This window comes from Haliotis cracherodii, unplaced genomic scaffold, assembly GCF_022045235.1.
Source record: "Haliotis cracherodii isolate W230 unplaced genomic scaffold, xgHalCrac1.p SCAF_15, whole genome shotgun sequence".
Classification (NCBI taxonomy): Eukaryota; Metazoa; Mollusca; class Gastropoda; order Lepetellida; family Haliotidae; genus Haliotis; species Haliotis cracherodii.
The window spans coordinates 720,033-738,987 of NW_027266270.1; the positions used below are offsets into that span (position 1 = coordinate 720,033).

General features: G+C 42.5%; 1 protein-coding gene across 1 annotated transcript; it reads left to right on the top strand.

Annotated features, from left to right (window-relative positions):
* The first annotated feature begins 1,803 nt into the window (after positions 1-1,803).
* Positions 1,804-15,653, top strand: LOC139461682 (uncharacterized). Its single transcript, XM_071243140.1, has 4 exons — positions 1,804-2,065; positions 5,680-5,854; positions 10,754-10,877; positions 12,510-15,653. Exons 1-4 carry the CDS (start codon positions 1,810-1,812, stop codon positions 15,066-15,068), a joined length of 3,114 nt encoding a protein of 1,037 aa, XP_071099241.1. The 5' UTR covers positions 1,804-1,809; the 3' UTR covers positions 15,069-15,653.
* Positions 15,654-18,955: the final 3,302 nt, after the last annotated feature.

An 18,955-nucleotide genomic window follows, 5' to 3' on the forward strand; every position in this document is an offset into this window, starting at 1 on the left:
AAAAACATTCCTAAAATGTCTTAATAGCAAAGGGCACCAGTTCAGCATGTACTTGACAGACCTGCAAAGTTTCATAAAAAAATATTGAACGGTTTCTTAGTTATGCTCTGGAAACGAACCCTACCATCACAGAACCTAAGTCCATCTTGCTGCCATGGCAACTTAGAAAATTAAAATTTCTAAATTGCAAAAGGCACCAGTTCAGCATGTACCTGACAGACCTGCAAAGTTTCATGAAAAAATACTGAACGGTTTATGAGTCATGCTCCGGAACCGAAACGTGACGGACGGACAGACGGACGGACGTACGGACGGACGTACGGAGCCCGTTTCTATATAACAGATAATAAAACAAGATCAACCTTGTACGACACACGTGTGACGTACGGATTTAGCATCGTACCACCTGTATCTTCACCACGTGGGTAATAAAATCAATGACGACACATTAGAAGTAACCCCACATATATGTGTGAAAATATCAAAAACAGTTTCGTTTGTGTGTTTTATCCTGACTTAACGTCATTACCGCTTTCGAAATAAAAACATTCTTACAATCGTCTCGGAAAATCATATATAACAATATACAATCTCTTACTACAACTGAGGAGGATTTTAACTTTGAGCCAGATTGTCGAATGTTTGTTTGATTGCTGCACTTGGCAACAAATAATTGAATCGGGACGAAACAATCCAATGATTGATATTGTGTAGTGGTTCAGGATAAAATTCACTCGATATTGCACGTTGCCCGTTATTCTTTTAATCGCTACTTTTGTTTGATGTCCAGTTGGTTGGTTTCTTACTTTTTGTTTTGACTGTATGTCGAATGGTTTTGTCTTTAATAGTGATGTTTATTGTTTAACGCCGCACTCAGCAATATTCAAGCTATACATGACGGCGGATAGATATATACTCACTGACATAGGATGACTCGTCAGTCTCGTTGTTCAACCCTTACTGCAAACTGAAGAAAGACCATTGCTGACGTCAGCTAGTTGACGCGTATTACAAATACTTGTTTTATCCGATATATTTTGTCATTTCCGCCAACCATGCAAATACAAATACACAGATTTCCCGTTTAAAATAATGTGTTAATTATTTCATTTATAGAGAACGTAATCAATGTAACCAATTTTGTTTTATATCAAAGAAATTCGTATCTACAAAGCGATCATTGTCATTTGAATGTTAAATCGTTCAGTGAGCGAGTGAGTGAGTTTTACGCCGCTAAAAGATTATTTCAAATGTGTCACGCGGCTTGTAACAGTGTTGAATGTAAGCCCAGAGAGATGCATGTCCTAAAATTAACTACCACTTTGGTGTATGTATGTATGTATGTATGTTAGAGTTGATTAGGTCCATTTCAGATTAATATTTTGCTCTGAAATTAAAAACAAAACAAACAAGCTTATAACTTATAAATTTAAACATTTTATAGGTGGTTTATATGTGTATCTAATTCATTATTTTAGTTGATTTAATAAATATATATCTATTGAATACGAATGATTAAAATTAGCTATTTTATTTAATTTACGTGATGTACAGTCCGTTGATTAAACATAGCATGTACCAGTTTAAATTTTAAAACTGTCTGTCAGTGCGCGCAAAATGAAGTAAATGCAAAATGCACTGTGTCCAAATGTAGAAATGTAACCTGACCGCCAGTGACCGGATATGTGAAAATAACAACGTTGTTATGTTCAAACACTATGTAATGACACAGTTTCGTCACGAGTTGTGCCCCTTAGAAAATCTACCAATCATCTGTTGGACTTTGTTGCACGCCCAGTTTGTGATTCCATGGCGTCCCAGTGCATAGTAGAAAACTGTTCCTTCAAACCTAACTCAGGTCCGATCGAAGAACGCCCTTCCCTGCACCGTTTCCCGTGGAAGACCCCTAAACTCGCCCGCAAGTGGGTGGCGAACGTTGTGAAGAGCGGCACCCCCCATGGGAGAATTACACACAGTTCGCGAGTCTGCAGCCTCCATTTTGAAAATGGGATACGGACACAGGAGTCTGTTCCGTCGATTTTCAACCTCACGAAGGGCGACACGGGTAGGTGGCACAGCACATATATTGTGTAGCTGTATGTTGGTGTAACTGAAGACAGGGGCTTCTGGTTTCTGTGTAGATGTCACGGCACAAACGCACACCTGTAATTGAAAATGGCGATGTTCATTCGCAAGATGACAGCGCGAGAGTGTTGTCGTGGACACTCCCATGAGGTCCGCGTGATTTCCGTTGAGCAATCCGTCGTCTGCTAGGAGAGCTGTTCGCTTTCCTCTACATATTTACATGTAGGCTAGTCACTGGATTTTCACAATATCTGTACATGTATGCCTAGCTGTGATCCAGCACTATTCGTTTTATGATGTTATTGACATACCAACAGCATTAGCTCCTAAATGTGATCATTTTGTCAGAGTGCTGACAGACACTTTGTATAACCTACCATGTCTACTTAATTATTATTGTTAGCAGTCTTCAAGTATATCAAAGTTTTTAAATCTTAAGAGTTAAAAGTAAACAAAAATTAAGGCATATGGTTATATTTCCTAATAACATGATTAGAATGTTGTCATCACTGATATTGCTGGCCGGGTGAGCCCTCTATATCCGTATTGCGGATGCTGCAATGCAGTATGCCAGGAAATATTCATGGGGTGCACCATTTGGGATCCCACTACTTGTCCTCACAACCAACTTAATTGGGGCCTGTTGGCTGTTATGTGTGACCTGTTGGATTACATTGCTAACAATTGCATAAAACAACATTCACTCTTGCTCAGTCCTACATTCGGGTTATGTTATAAATGTATTCTCACCACCAAGCGGACAATTCAATATGAATGTAGGCTGATCCACTAACCAGGGATTTGGGATTAGAACATGTCCTGATCATGCTGATTGATCGGGTTGTCAAATAACTTCGTCTTCACTGTATTCTGCAGCCAAAAAATAAAAATTCTGCAGTCAATTTTTGTAAATTCTGCACCGACATTTTGATACTTCTGCACACAATTCTGGAAACATTTAAGCTGGACCTGTTTGACTTCTGGCAGGCATGTTTATGATAACCTAACCCCTGGCGAGAATACCTTGTGAAATTGAATCAGGAGATGATGCACTTATATTGGCAGCCATTCAGTCCAAAAATACAAAGTTGAAATAAAAGACACAAGTGAGCAATAACTGTCAAATATTACAGAATAAATGTTACAAATAAAGGTCATTATTTACATACTAATAATGGCCCCAAAATAAAAAAAAATTAAAATGAGCACCTATCAAACAAAAGACGTCATGTGTAAAGAAAAAAATATGTGCACTAAAAATTCTCTGTGCACAAGAAGGACACTAAACTGCTACAAGACGTTGACAATAAAGAATGCAACATGGCGCTGCAATTTGTTTTACATTCCAAGTTAAATCAGCTTGTACTGCCATGCACCAGTATATGATAAATGCATGTCTAATGGGTTACATCACTTCTCGTACACTCAGCCTGTCACGTCATATATATATGTTTTATATAAAATGTATATTATGTGTATATATTCTATCTATACATGTTGCATTTATCATGTTTATATTAGTATGTGTATTTAGTACACAACATTCAAGGAACACTCATTTAACACTTAACAAGGAGACCGCCTGCATGGTCTAGTGGTAGAGCGTCCGCCTTGAGAGCAGAAGGTCCAGGGTTCGATGCCTGACCGCGTCATACCAAAAGACGTTGAAAGAGGGTACTTGCTGTTACCCTGTCCGGAGTTCGGCATAAAGGGGCTAAAACAAGGACTGATCAGCTCGGTCGGCTCGGAGTCAGTATAGTGTGTCTGTGTGGGCTATTCATGTAAAACTGTGGCATGGTATCTCAGTGAGCTAGCACTAAAAATCGGTATCAGTCCTGACAAATACAAGCTTTTGTTTGTTTGTTTGTTGTTGTTTAACGCCACACTCAGCAATATACCAGCTATATGATGGAGGTCTGTAAATAATCAAGTCTGGACCAGACAGTTCAGTGATTGACATCATGAGCATCGATCCACTCAATTGGGATACGATGACATGCATCAACCAAGTCAGCAAGCCTGACCACCTGATCCCGTAAGTCCCCTCTTATGACAAGCATAGTCGCCTTTTACAGCAAGCATGGGTTGCTGAAGACCTATTCTACCCTGGATCCTCCCGGGTAGTACAAGCAGCCAGACACGCGTGCACGTGCATACACGTCGCTATATATGTGCAATAATCTGGGACACGACGTTAAACCCAATTTCACCTGACCTTACTTCACAAGGAATAAACTACGCCTACACCAAAGTTCTGTACAATTCAAAAACAATAAGATGGATGATTGACAGCCATTGATGGGTTTCTAAATATAGAAAAACAGTCCTTGAAAGTCAAACATACAAGCTGGAAAAACAATATGTCAATTTGCCCAGAAAACATATCATATATTATTCTGAAAATCACACACTCGTTCCAGGTCAAATTTCATAAAAATACATGCAGAAATGGCTGAACGATATCCGAATACCGTATTCGACGTAATAAGCGCCCCGTTCTAATAAGCGCCCACGGCGGTATTTGCTAATATATTGGCTAGTGAAGAATCCCAATTAGCACCCTTTCCGATTGATCAATGTTCACAAGACTTATTTTTTGCGTACAATATGCACTCGTGTGTTATATGCACCCTTAATTATGGGCAATTAAATTAAACATTTCAGGCTGTCAGCATAAACCACGAAATTTATCTTTGAACTCTGTTTTTTTCACCAAAATAATATTCTAATAAGAGCCCCCTATTTCTAATTTTGAGAGCGCCCTGGGCGCTTATTACGTCGAATACCGTATGCCTTTTTCAATATGGCTGCCATGGACGGACAAAGGGACAATCTGCCACCTTTCAGTAGGCCCCATGTGGAATAACAAATAGTCAAATACCATGCATTACCCCTCATATCCACATGAATAGCAAGTGCCCTTGGGGCGGGGTATAAAGTTATACCAAGGAATTCCTCCATCCTTCCATCCATCCTACCGATGACATTTTTTGTGTGCGACAGATTACTTGAAAACTACCAAACAGATTCTTTTGAAACTCTATATCAATAGGAGAGGTGCTGTGCGAAGTTTGATTTCAATATTTGGATTTTCTCATTTTTTTACTTAGAATATTTTAAATGAAACATTTGTCCGACCTTTAACTAGAATGCTACTTCATGTATTCTTTTCAAATTTAGGGAACAGTTAATATAGTAATAGAAGAGGTGCAGTGCAAAGTTTAATTTTGATATGTGTATTTTCTGAAAAAATATGGGTTTTTTCATGTTTTAAACTTAGAATTTGTATTTACTTTAACACTTGAGCGACCTATTACTTGAAAACTGCTTCATGGATTCTTTTCCAATTAAGGGTACAGTTTCTTTACCAATAGGAAAAGTGTCATGCAAAGTTTGATTTGATATGTGGAAATATTGCTTTTGAACTTAGAATATGTTGGGTGTTGAAGTTATTATATTAGTGAGCCCAGCTCACTTTGTCTTTTTCTGATACTTTTTTTTTTGTTCCATTGTATTTGGAATCAACTGATGTTTAGAAATATTACTACCATGGTTTCAAAAACAATTTAATTCACTGACACAATGTTGTTTCAGAAAGCCGATCACCTGAACCGAAGATTCCCGAAAGCCCCGATGACAAGAACAGGGGCAAGTCTTCCGCCAAGCCGACACACAGCCCGAGGAAACGCAGCCAACCCAAACACTGTATGGTCTTGAAATGCAGTGACTCCTTCGCCTCGGATGAAGACGAGACGTATGGGAAGACGGTGTCAGTGTTACTTGAAGTTGATCAGATTTATTTGTTTCTTCCGTTCTTTCTGTTAAACGCCACACATAACAATATTCCAGGTATATGACAGCAGTCTGTAATTAATCATGTCTAGGACAGACAATCTAGTGATTGACATCATGAGCATCGATCTATGCAGTTGGGATACGATGACATGTCAGTGACAACATGATCCCACTAGTCGCCTCTTATGACAAGCATGGGTTGCTGAAGACCAATTCTTGCCAAAGGAGACAAGAATTGATATGCAGTTCTTTTGTATAATTATTAATGTGTGTGTATAATGGCGATTATCTTTATTTCATAATGTTGATAGGATATTTTTTGTGGTCCTGTCTGAAAATAATAATCGTCATGACATGAATTTGTGCAGAAACACCAAGCTGGTGTGTGCCACGAGCACAAGTTTGTGACTTTCTGCTACAGTCGCATGGAAGGAGCTTGGCTGTGCAATGTCAGGCAGCAATCACTTACATTTACTCACAGACACCTGGGGGGACACGGGTGGCCCGGTCGTCTGAGGTGCCACGATTCGCTGTGCAGAGTTGCGTCCCTTCGGCACTCCAAAAACTTATGATTTTGTTTCTTGGTTTCTTAGCACCAAACTGTGCTCGTGGGTTTCACCGAAGGGGTAAACGTCTGAGACCTGCACCACTTCAGGCTTTCCTCCCACATTAAGCTGACACACCGTCTTATAACTGGAATACTGTTACAAACAGCGTTAGACCCAACTCACTCACTGACATTGTTTTATAGACACCTAGTGTCATCACAGATTTTCACTGGTCCGTTCATATCATTTTCACAGCTTTGTTGACATTTACGCCAAATTGAATCTGTTTTGACGGGTAACAGAGACCCAGAGCTACAGATAAGCAGCATATTTGCGTAAAATACCCCTTGAAATAATTGAAACCCAATCACTTTCAATTAACTTGAGCACAGAAACGCATGCATTAAATGAAAAACTCAAATGTATAACAACAGCACGCTTAAATACCCAATGAAGCGTTTTCAGCATGTGTACACCCGAGCTAATTTACTTTCCGAGACAGGCCTATATTTAGAACCATTTTATACATCTAAAACATTATTTCATTTTTATTAAATCTTAAGATGTTCACTCATTGAGTGAAAAAATGTACCGGTAATAGCCCAATTTAAATAAAAACTCAATTGCTCAAGAAGTAATCTGGAGCTCTGAGACCATAGAATTGAGGGATGGCCCTCCATAAACCATCAGCGTGTAACACCCGCAACATTCGCAACTGACCATTCTGATAGCCACATGAACAATGTTATATAATATCCGGGGCAAGAGTTATTGCCCTTAGCCATGATTTCTGAGACTATGACCAGCAACAATCTAAAAGGACAGCTCTTAGTGGATGATGATGATTTTTATCTTGTCTCTCATTAGCATATGTCAGAACCTCCATGGTCTAGTGGTAAAGTGTTTGCCCAGAGAGCGGAACGTCCGGGGTTCAATCCCGGCCGAGTCATTTCAAAAGACATTAAAAGATGGTACTTGTTGTTACTTGTTGCCCGCTCGGCATTAAGGTATCTCTCAAACGGTATCTTAGTTTTTATGGAATGTACACATAAATATATTATGTAAAAATATCCGTGTTTTTAGTCAGACAGACAATATATAATCAGTAAAGTGACAATTGAAACTTGTCTTCAGACAGCGGCATATGAGCTGGCGTTCAATAAGTTTTGCAACTTCAATATCAGACCAAGTCGTAGAGTATCTTTTGCACTTTCATTTTTCAATATAATCTCCATTCACCTCAATACACTTTTTCCATTTGTCCTTCAAGCTTTTAATACCACTTTTATAGAAATCCGCAGATTGGCCCTCTAACCACGCCTCTGTGGCAGCCTTCATGTCCTTGTCATCCTGGAAGCGTCTTCCACGTAGGGCAGATATCATTTGCCGGAACAGGAAATAGTCACTGGGGGCGAAGTCTGGCCTGTAGGGTGGGTGATTTAATACTCAACTGCACTCCTTTAGACACTGATTTTTGGTATCTTAGACTATTATTTTAATAATGATAACAATCATCCTAATAATCCTAGTTCCCTTATTGTCAATTTTCGGACACAGTTCCTGACAGACAAGAGCAACGCCATGTTTGTTTGGGAACACTGAATGTAGTACCTACCTACCTGACCTTTTCCGTTTGCATATGCATAGATGACCCCAATGTCGCTTTTGTCAATGGATACTGTTTTTATCAACATGTTTATAATAACAATAGACTTAGAGGTGTATATTTTATTGCCGCTTCTTCTTCTTGGCAGCTGATGGTAAATAAGCGGCACTTGGTTACCTCCCTTGAACACACGTGAACGGTTTGCCCAGCAATTCCAACACATTTCTCCTGCTTTTGATATTTTTTCGCCTGGAAGTTGGCAAAAATAATTTTTTTAAAATTCGTTGTAGTGTTCCTCAAGCATTTGCAATTCTAATGATATAAATTTTATTACAAAATTCAACACATGAAGTTTGCAGTTACCCATTGACCCTTCTGTTTTGCATGATTTTTTTTTAAACATTTTCCCTTTCTGAGTCAAGATTACTGTTAAATATTTTTCAAAAGTACATTAATACAAACATAATGAATGTATGTTACTATACTACACACAAAAATTATGGGAACACCCCTAAATTTCATAGCCATGTATAAAACTTAACGTGGCTTTGTCATTTACGAACTTCAGTAAATGCAACTTTTTGTGTGCACTGAGGGCACTTTAAATGACGTGTTGAGTCATGCATTTTTGTAAGTGCCTCATTTTTTTAAGAATTTGGTCAATTTGATTAAAAGCTAAAACAGTAAATAACTTAGGTGCAGAAAGACTCCCTCGCCATGTCAGATTCAAATACCAAAACACAACAACCTAGTGCACGTGAAAGTCGGAATTCCTATGCAGTTGGTGGCAACTTTTCTTTATAAAGAAGCTTCAGAAACTGTAAAGTTACACATTTCCTTAAACATGCCCCAGCGAAGACCGTTAAGCATTCACGACAGGAGTAGGGCCATAGCGTGGCTACAAGATGGTGCATCCATAATGAATGTTGCCCGTCGTCAAGTGTCACCGTCTGTCATTCACAGCCTGAGGGAACGGTTCCAGACATCGGCAGATGACCGATACGTTGTGCTGCAAGCCCTTCGGAACCGGTTCACAACAGCCAGTGCTTTGAGACTGCAACTCCGACAAGCAACACACACCAACGTAAGCGTATCAACCAGCAGGAACCGGCTCAGAGCTGCTCATTTAAGGTCACGTCGTCCAGCTGTACGTCCTCATCTTCGTCCTCATCACCGAGCTGCAAGACTTGCCTGGGCCTGGGCAGATTTGAGATGGGATAATCAACAATGGTCCAGACTCTCTTCACTGACGAGTCCCGTTTCTGTCTTGAGCATAATGATGGAAGGGTAAGGGTTATGAGACGTCATGGAGAACGTTATGATGATGCCACTGTACGAAAAAGAAACAGGTTTGGCGGTGGCTCTGTGATGGTATGGGGAGGCCTCAGTTTGCATCACCGAACACCTCTCTATCTTGTTCAAGGCAATTTGAATGGAGTGAGGTATCGTGACAAGATATTGCGCCCCCTTGCCCTACCACAGTTGAACAACATTGGTTCAGGAGCAATCCTGCAAGATGACAATGCCAGACCACATCGTGCTAAAGTCGTTACAGACTTCCTGCAACAGAACAATGTGACTGATGCAGTGGCCAGCATATTCACCGGATTTGGCTCCAATTGAGCATCTTTTGGATGTTCTGGGACGACGTGTCAGGGACAATCATGGAGTTGCACCAGCTCTTCAGGTTCTGGTTCAGTGGCTCCAAATGGAATGGCAGGCGATTCCACAGGCTACCCCTCACACCCTTGCAAGATCCATGAGGCGAAGATGCACCGAATGCATCAATCAACGTGGAGGACACACTCGCTATTGGCATTGTGATTTCCATTATTGACCCCCACTTTCTTATTCGACTTGTTCGTGTGTGCTTTTCAATGACAGCTACCTGTAAATGTTTTTGTTTTGAAGCTTGATAATCTGCTAATGCACAATTGTAATGATACGATCACATGTCATTAAATGTTCCTTTTTATAACAGAATATTTTGGTGTTCCCATCATTTTTTTGTGTAGTATATTCACCAGAATAGTCTTTCCTCGTGTAAGATAATACTTTTTCGACAACAAAAAGGGGAAAAAATGTAAAAACAGACCAAACTGAATTTCTACACAGAGTTATAGGAATTGAATTGCCGCGTAGACAAGAGGTCACCCTGATTGATCAATAGACACCGTAGTGGGCACCTACCAATTATATGATATAGTTACAAAACCATTGTTATTCTTTTCAAGCTTCACCTTCCAGAGTGGGCTCGGTAGACTAACATCTAGTCTCTGAAATGAACATCTTTCAGAAACAAACCATTAAATTATCTCAATAAAAATATAATAAAAAAGGATCCCAGAGACTCTTCATTTTCAGATACTGCAGAAATCTAGACTTGCATAGGCTGTACTGGATATATTTGTTTCAGGGCCTGTATGACATACTTGGGGCTTGGTTGGCCCAGTAGTTCAAAGTTGCCTCCCTTAGGCGGGCCACAAAACAATAATGTTCGGTTCAAATCCTGGGTCGTCCTTGTAATGTTTCTCAGTTTGTCAGCACATTCCAGAGTGGTAAATGTCTAAGACCTGCATCACTTTGGACCACATCAAGCTAACACATCATGTATTGCTGTTGCAAGTGGTGTTTAACCCGACTCTCTCATCATCCAGAGTCTCCTTGTTCTGTCCTCAATCCATTCCTAACTGACCTGATGATGTTTTGAATGTTTCAGACGAATCCAGAAGAAGGTTGAGAAGAACGGATTTCAGGAACACTTCCTGTCCCAGGTGTCGCACTTCTGGAGAACCAGACAGTTCTGTGACCTGTGCCTTCTCGTCAACGGGCATCGTGTTCTGGTGAGTGTTTCTGTGCCTTCTCGTCAACGGGCATCGTGTTCTGGTGAGTGTTTCTGTGCCTTCTCGTCAACGGGCATCGTGTTCTGGTGAGTGTTTCTGTGCCTTCTCGTCAACGGGCATCGTGTTCTGGTGAGTGTTTCTGTGCCTTCTCGTCAACGGGCATCGTGTTCTGCTGAGTGTTTCTGTGCCTTCTCGTCAACGGGCATCATGTTCTGCTGAGTGTTTCTGTGCCTTCTCGTCAACGGGCATCATGTTCTGCTGAGTGTTTCTGTGCCTTCTCGTCAACGGGCATCATGTTCTGGTGAGTGTTGTCTTTCTCGTCAACGGGCATCGTGTTCTGCTGAGTGTTTCTGTGCCTTCTCGTCAACGGGCATCGTGTTCTGCTGAGTGTTTCTGTGCCTTCTCGTCAACGGGCATCATGTTCTGGTGAGTGTTGTCTTTCTCGTCAACAGGCATCGTGTTCTGGTGAATGTTTCTGTGCCTTGTCGCCAACTGGCTTCGTGTTCTAGTGAGTGTTGTCCATTGCTCTGTGCCTTCTCGTCAACAGGCATCATGTTCTGGTGAGTGTTTCTGTGCCTTCTCGTCAACGGACATCATGTTCTGGTGAGTGTTGTCTTTCTCGTCAACAGGCATCGTGTTCTGGTGAATGTTTCTGGGCCTTGTCACCAACTGGCTTCATGTTCTGGTGAGTGTTGTCCATTGCTCCGTGCCTTTTCGTCAACAGGCATCGTGTTCTGGTGAATGTTGTCCTTTGCTCTGTGCCTTCTCATCAACAGGCATTGTGTTCTGGTGAGTTGTCCATTGCTCTGTGCCTTCTCGTCAACAGGCATCATGTTCTGGTGAGTGTTGTCCATTGCTCTATTCCTCCTTGTCAATGGGCATTGTGTTCTGGTGAGTGTTGTCCATTGCTCTGTTCCTCCTTGTCAATGGGCATTGTGTCCTGGTGAGTTTTGTCCATTGCTCTGTTGCTCCTTGTCAATAGGCATTGTGTTCTGGTAAGTGTTGTCCATTGCTCTGTTCCTCCTTGTCAATGGGCATTGTGTTCTGGTGAGTTTTGTCCATTGCTCTGTTGCTCCTTGTCAATAGGCATCGTGTTCTGGTAAGTGTTGTCCATTGCTCTGTTCCTCCTTGTCAATGGGCATTGTGTTCTGGTGAGTTGTCCATTGCTCTGTTCCACCTTGTCAACGGACATCATGTTCTGGTGAGTGTTGTCCATTGCTCTGTGCCTACTCATAAACGGACATCATGTTCTGGTGAGTTTTTCTGTGCCTTCTTGTAATGGGGCATCATGTTCTGGTGAATGTTTATCTCCCACATTGTATAGAGAGCATTTGTAGCAAGCGTTCTGGAGCCGTTAAATCTACAGGTAACTAAGCTGTACATCGAAAAACAGAGAATGTTTATCTCCAACATCGTATGCAGAGCATCTGCAACCAGCATTGTTGAGCCATTAAATCCGTGTTCACCATTTATCTGTTTCAAGGGGCGGTCAGGTAGCCTATTTGTTAAAGCTTTCGCTCGTCACGCCGAAGGCCCAGGTTCGATTTCCCACATGGGTACACGGCCGTGATATTGCTAGAAGATTGCTAAAAGCGGGGTAAAACCTCACTCACTCACTCACATCTGTTTCAGGTTCACCAACTGGTGTTCAACATCGCACGACCGTTCTGTCTGTCCACCTGCCCTGTCACGAGACAGACGCCTATGCTGACCATAACCGTGCCCTTCCGGGTCAGCGACGATGCCATCACCAACTTCCTCTCCTACCTGTATGAAGGAAGTTTGTTCATCAACGAGTATTCTGTCCATGAAATACTTCAACTGGGGAAATTTTTTCGTATGACAACGGTCATGAACTTTTGTAACTCCTTTGTTGTGGTTCTGAGAAGACTGAATGTCTATCAGCCTCTGGATGAGAGGAGATCGCTGCGGGACCAGGGAGAAGAGATTGGGGGTTCGGAGCTCGAGGTCAAACATCCTGCAGTCAGCCGGAAATGGAGAAGTGTTCCAAAAATACAAACTGTGACAAGCCGTCCACATAAAGATGAAATAGTTCGGACATCGGATGGGGAGTATAGCATATTGGCTGATGTCAAAATAGAAACTGACAACACGAAAGATTGTGTGAACCCGAACCATTGGGAATGTGAGGCACAGTTTGACACGGTAAAAGATGCGGACTCCAATCCTGGTGCCAAAGATGTTGGTGAAGAGACATCAGTTGAGGATGTGGATCAGAGAACATTTGATGGTATCGATGAAAGAACGGAGGGTGTGGATCAGGAAACATTTGATGGTATCGATAAAAGAACAGAGGGTGTGGATCAGAGAACATTTGATGGTATCGATGAAAGAACAGAGGGTGTGGATCAGAGAACATTTGATGGTATCGATGAAAGAACAGAGGGTGTGGATGAGGGCATGGATGAGACGACATTTGAGGTCATGGATGAGAGAACTTTTGAGGGTGTGGATGAGACACCCTTTCATGAAGTAGATTCTGAAGAAGATGCAGCAAGAGACAGTCAGCCTCACGTGGTCAGCGTGTCCTGGAGCGATGACGAGGACCAAGAATGGGTGGTTTTACCGAACAAGGACGAGGACAACTTGTGTGAACAGGAAGAGGATGACAGTGATAAAATAGGAATAGGTCAAGACACTCTTGAGCAACAAGAAACGTTTCTGGAAGCAGTGACCATGAGCAAAGATGAATTTGAACAAACAGTATCCAATGATGTTGCAGAGATTAACAGGCATGAGGGCAGAATGGATGAGGACGCACATGGCTTGGCATGTGATAGTGGGGCAGAGGATGTCAAACCCATCCTGCTTCCCGATGGAACAGCCGTGGATGGCCGAGGGACATCGGCAGCATCAGGACGTGGCTTTGGTGCTATGGATGATGCCAAGATGCCCAACTATGATGGCATGGATGATGCCGAGATGACCCACTATGGTGGGCCAGGATGTACTGAAGATGTGAAGCCAGTCCTCCGATCTGATGGTTCTGTTGTTCATCATCCCGGTGAGTACAAAGAACCTGGAGATGAAGAACCTGTCATCACTTCAGACCCAGCCAGACCAGTTCTCATGTTTGGAAATGGCACAGAAACTGCAACTCCGAAGCCAGGAACTGAAGTGTTTGAACACATGAACATATCTTTCCGTTACTACAAGTGTGACCGCTGCACCAGCCTGTTCACCAGCGAGGCTCGGCAGCAGGAGCATGTCCAGGTGGTCCACCAGGGCGTGAGGTTCAAGTGTCAGTTCTGTGGCCGAGAGTTCACTTCCCGGAGTGGCCATAAGCTGCACGAGCTCGACCATCTTGGCCAGAATCCCTACAGGAAGTACAAATGTGAAAAGTGTTTCAAGTCTTTCCCTTCCAAAACTGGTCTAAACAACCATGTGACCCGAGTGTGCCAGCAGTTTAAGTGTCAGAAATGTAAGGCTGTGTTTGTGAACTTCCAGGACCACCGCCATCACGTCAGCAACTGCCGGAGGACGTCTGCACCAATTGAGTGCCCAGAATGCCATCAGATGTTTTCGTCAAAGTTTAGTTTAGAAAGGCATTCCAAAACACACCTGAGTCCACCTGTGTTTGCATCTGCTTCCAAACCAATCAAGAAGTACCAGTGTCACATGTGTTTGAAAGTGATTATTGGGAAAGCCAGGTTTTTGCAGCACAAAGGAGAACATGCTGAACATCTAAAACGAACCAAGTGTTCCGCGTGTGACCAAACATTTAAGACCATTTCAGCCATGAGGCGGCATTTTAAAACAGATCATCCTGATTCAGAGCTGCCAACTTCTGCCAAAATAAGTTGGCGAGATCTGAGACGTGAAAGTCCATTCCTAGAGGACGATGTTGAAGATGAAGTGATAGAGGAGTTTCCACCAGACCAGACGCTGATTTGCGAGAAACTTGAGTCTGCTGAAATGGAGGTCACACCAGAACAAAAGAGAAAGTCCAAGAGACATCGGTCTGTTCAAGGGGAGGTAACACCACAAGAGCCAAAAACAAACTGTGGGAACACTCGAGAGCTTTCATTCAAGACATCGAAGTCAGATGTTGTTCCTGAAACAACGCTAGCTGGTGGCAGGAGTAAGTTCTTGTGTGTCGAGTGTGGCCAGTCCTTCCCTTACGCTGCCTCGCTACGAAGACATTCCAAGTCAGAACATCCGCTCAAGTAATGCTTGGACCAGACAGGGATTATAGACACTGAACCAAAAGAGTTAGGATCATAAATAGGGATATTTTTATGAACTTGTGTGCTCAATCTTCACTACAAAAGATATACCCAAAAATGTTCAAGATCCCCAACTCATTTTGTTGAGTATCTGTGGTAGAAATTTTATTTATAACTAAGGGCGTATAACTTATGCTCGTCGTAAAACCCGAGTTATGATGTGTCTTTTCTCTATCAAACATGAATGTGAAGAGAAAGTTAGTGAGTTTTGGTTTAACAACTCTTTTGAGGTTTACCACTTTGGTGCTGACAAACCTAGAAACATAACCAGGATATGAACCTACAATCATAGGTTTCTGGCGTGCCCAAGGGACGCAATTCAGAAACTTAGTGCCCCCTATACATATGATATATGTAGAAAGAGGTGTTTGACAATATACCTTTCGTCATTTCATAATTTTAAGCAGACTTTCCTCTTTAAATAGACTGATGGGATGCACTGATGATGAGCACTGTTGACGTTTCTCGTATTTGCTCTGCTGAAAGATCTTGAGCGTGGAGGGTTGGGTCCTTTGTTCAAGGATAAAGATGGTAATGAATTGACATACATACGTGTTAATGTAAATGGTATTAAAATCTTCTAAATGATTTTTTGGGTAGTTGTTGATGTATTCATCCTATATTGAAACTTACACATAGGTCAGGTCTTTAAGTATTCATGGTTCTCTGCTGTGATTGAAAAGTTACTATGGCAACAGCAGGCTATTAGGGACCTGAATGGTGACCAGCTGACCATCTCCAGCAGCCTGTGAATAGTCAAGTCTTTCTCCTAGGGTTGTGTGTTTAACGCCAAACTCCGCAATATGCCAGCAGCCTGTGAATAGTCAAGTCTTTCTCCTAGGGTTGTGTGTTTAACTCCGCAATACGCCAGCAGCCTGTGAATAGTCAAGTCTTTCTCCTAGAATTGTGTGTTTAACGCCAAACTCCGCCAGCAGCCTGTGAATAGGCAAGTCTTTCTCCTAGGGTTGTGTGTTTAACGCCAAACTCCGCATTACGCCAGCAGCCTGTGAATAGTCAAGTCTTTCTCCTAGGGTTGTGTGTTTAACGCCAAACTCTGCCAGCAGCCTGTGAATAGTCAGGTCTTTCTCCTAGGGTTGTGTGTTTAACGCCAAACTCCGCCAGCAGCCTGTGAATAGTCAAGTCTTTCTCCTAGGGTTGTGTGTTTAACGCCAAACTCCGCCAGCAGCCTGTGAATAGTCAGGTCTTTCTCCTAGGGTTGTGTGTTTAACGCCAAACTCCGCCAGCAGCCTGTGAATAGTCAAGTCTTTCTCCTAGGGTTGTGTGTTTAACGCCAAACTCCACCAGCAGCCTGTGAATAGTCAGGTCTTTCTCCTAGGGTTGTGTGTTTAACTCCGCAATACGCCAGCAGCCTGTGAATAGTCAAGTCTTTCTCCTAGGGTTGTGTGTTTAACGCCAAACTCCGCCAGCAGCCTGTGAATAGTCAAGTCTTTTTCCTAGGGTTGTGTGTTTAACGCCAAACTCCACCAGCAGCCTGTGAATAGTCAAGTCTTTCTCCTAGGGTTGTGTGTTTAATGCCAAACTCCGCATTACGCCAGCAGCCTGTGAATAGTCAAGTCTTTCTCCTAGGGTTGTGTGTTTAACTCCGCAATACGCCAGCAGCCTGTGAATAGTCAAGTCTTTCGCCTAGGGTTGTGTGTTTAATGCCAAACTCCGCATTACGCCAGCAGCCTGTGAATAGTCAAGTCTTTCTCCTAGGGTTGTGTGTTTAACGCCAAACTCCGCCAGCAGCCTGTGAATAGTCAAGTCTTTCTCCTAGGGTTGTGTGTTTAACGCCAAACTCCGCCAGCAGCCTGTGAATAGTTAAGTCTTTCTCCTAGGGTTGTGTGTTTAACGCCAAACTCCGCCAGCAGCCTGTGAATAGTCAGGTCTTTCTCCTAGGGTTGTGTGTTTAACGCCAAACTCAGCATTACGCCAGCAGCCTGTGAATAGTCAAGTCTTTCTCCTATGGTTGTGTGTTTAACTCTGCAATATGCCAGCAGCCTGTGAATAGTCAAGTCTTTCTCCTAGGGTTGTGTGTTTAATGCCAAACTCCGCATTACGCCAGCAGCCTGTGAATAGTCAAGTCTTTCTCCTAGGGTTGTGTGTTTAACGCCAAACTCCGCCAGCAGCCTGTGAATAGTCAAGTCTTTCTCCTAGGGTTGTGTGTTTAACGCCAAACTCCGCCAGCAGCCTGTGAATAGTTAAGTCTTTCTCCTAGGGTTGTGTGTTTAACGCCAAACTCCGCCAGCAGCCTGTGAATAGTCAAGTCTTTCTCCTAGGGTTGTGTGTTTAACGCCAAACTCCGCCAGCAGCCTGTGAATAGTCAGGTCTTTCTCCTAGGGTTGTGTGTTTAACTCCACATTACGCCAGCAGCCTGTGAATAGTCAAGTCTTTCTCCTAGGGTTGTGTGTTTAATGCCAAACTCCGCCAGCAGCCTGTGAATAGTCAAGTCTTTCTCCTAGGGTTGTGTGTTTAACGCCAAACTCCGCCAGCAGCCTGTGAATAGTCAGGTCTTTCTCCTAGGGTTGTGTGTTTAACTCTGCAATACGCCAGCAGCCTGTGAATAGTCAAGTCTTTCTCCTAGGGTTGTGTGTTTAACTCCGCAATACGCCAGCAGCCTGTGAATAGTCAAGTCTTTCTCCTAGGGTTGTGTGTTTAACGCCAAACTCCACCAGCAGCCTGTGAATAGTCAAGTCTTTCTCCTAGGGTTGTGTGTTTAATGCCAAACTCCGCATTACGCCAGCAGCCTGTGAATAGTCAAGTCTTTCTCCTAGGGTTGTGTGTTTAACTCCGCAATACGCCAGCAGCCTGTGAATAGTCAAGTCTTTCGCCTAGGGTTGTGTGTTTAATGCCAAACTCCGCATTACGCCAGCAGCCTGTGAATAGTCAAGTCTTTCGCCTAGGGTTGTGTGTTTAATGCCAAACTCCGCATTACGCCAGCAGCCTGTGAATAGTCAAGTCTTTCTCCTAGGGTTGCGTGTTTAATGCCAAACTCCGCAATACGCCATCTGTTTGGCAGCAGCCTGTGAATAGTCAAGTCTTTCTCCTAGGCTTGCGTGTTTAATGCCAAACTCCACAATACGCCATCTGTTTGGCAGCAGCCTGTCAACTCGATCCATCTAGACGCCGTTTACTGCCTATTCTAACTCGGAATACCCCGAGTGACTTACATGGAATCAGGTGGTCCGGCGCTGTACTTGGTTGATTGTGTTTTATCATGATCATACGGACATTACTCGTATTATCTACCACTACCTCGGCTGTCTGATGGTACCGTGGTGGAAGCGAACTGGGCTTCATGTCTCTTTGAGCCATAATTTAGATTTATTAATGTTTTTGATACAACTTGTGTATTTCAAAACATAATTCACTCACTTTTCTCATTTTGAAATACACAATGTTATAAATAACATCTACAGAAGGAATTTCTTTAATACTCACTTAAACATGAAACTTCAATGTTAAAAAAGACAAATGAATACATCAAGTATAGCCAATGATTCAAATATCGACTAGTATAGCCAATGATTCAACAATAGACTTTAGTGTAGCCATTGATTCAACCATAGACTGCAGTGTAGCCATTGATTCAACCACAGACTAGTGTAGCCAGTGATTCAAACACAGACTGTATAGTAGCCAGTGATTCAACCACAGATTGTATAGTAGCCAGTGATTCAACCATAGACTACCCATGTGATACGGAAACACTCAAAGCAGCATTCACTCACTGAATCCAACACAACAACTCCTAAAACAAGATGACACTTGCAAGATAATCAGCAGCTGTACCCTTCTTCAAAAACATGAAACAATCTAATTATCTGGAAA

Bases quoted from the DNA above. Each gene is read 5' to 3' on its own strand.
- LOC139461682 (XM_071243140.1), top strand. From the start codon at position 1,810: ATGGCGTCCCAGTGCATAGTAGAAAACTGTTCCTTCAAACCTAACTCA. The intron at 5,855-10,753 runs GTCAGTGTTACT...TGAATGTTTCAG, and splicing joins GAGACGTATGGGAAGACGGT to ACGAATCCAGAAGAAGGTTG. The intron at 10,878-12,509 runs GTGAGTGTTTCT...CATCTGTTTCAG, and splicing joins TCAACGGGCATCGTGTTCTG to GTTCACCAACTGGTGTTCAA.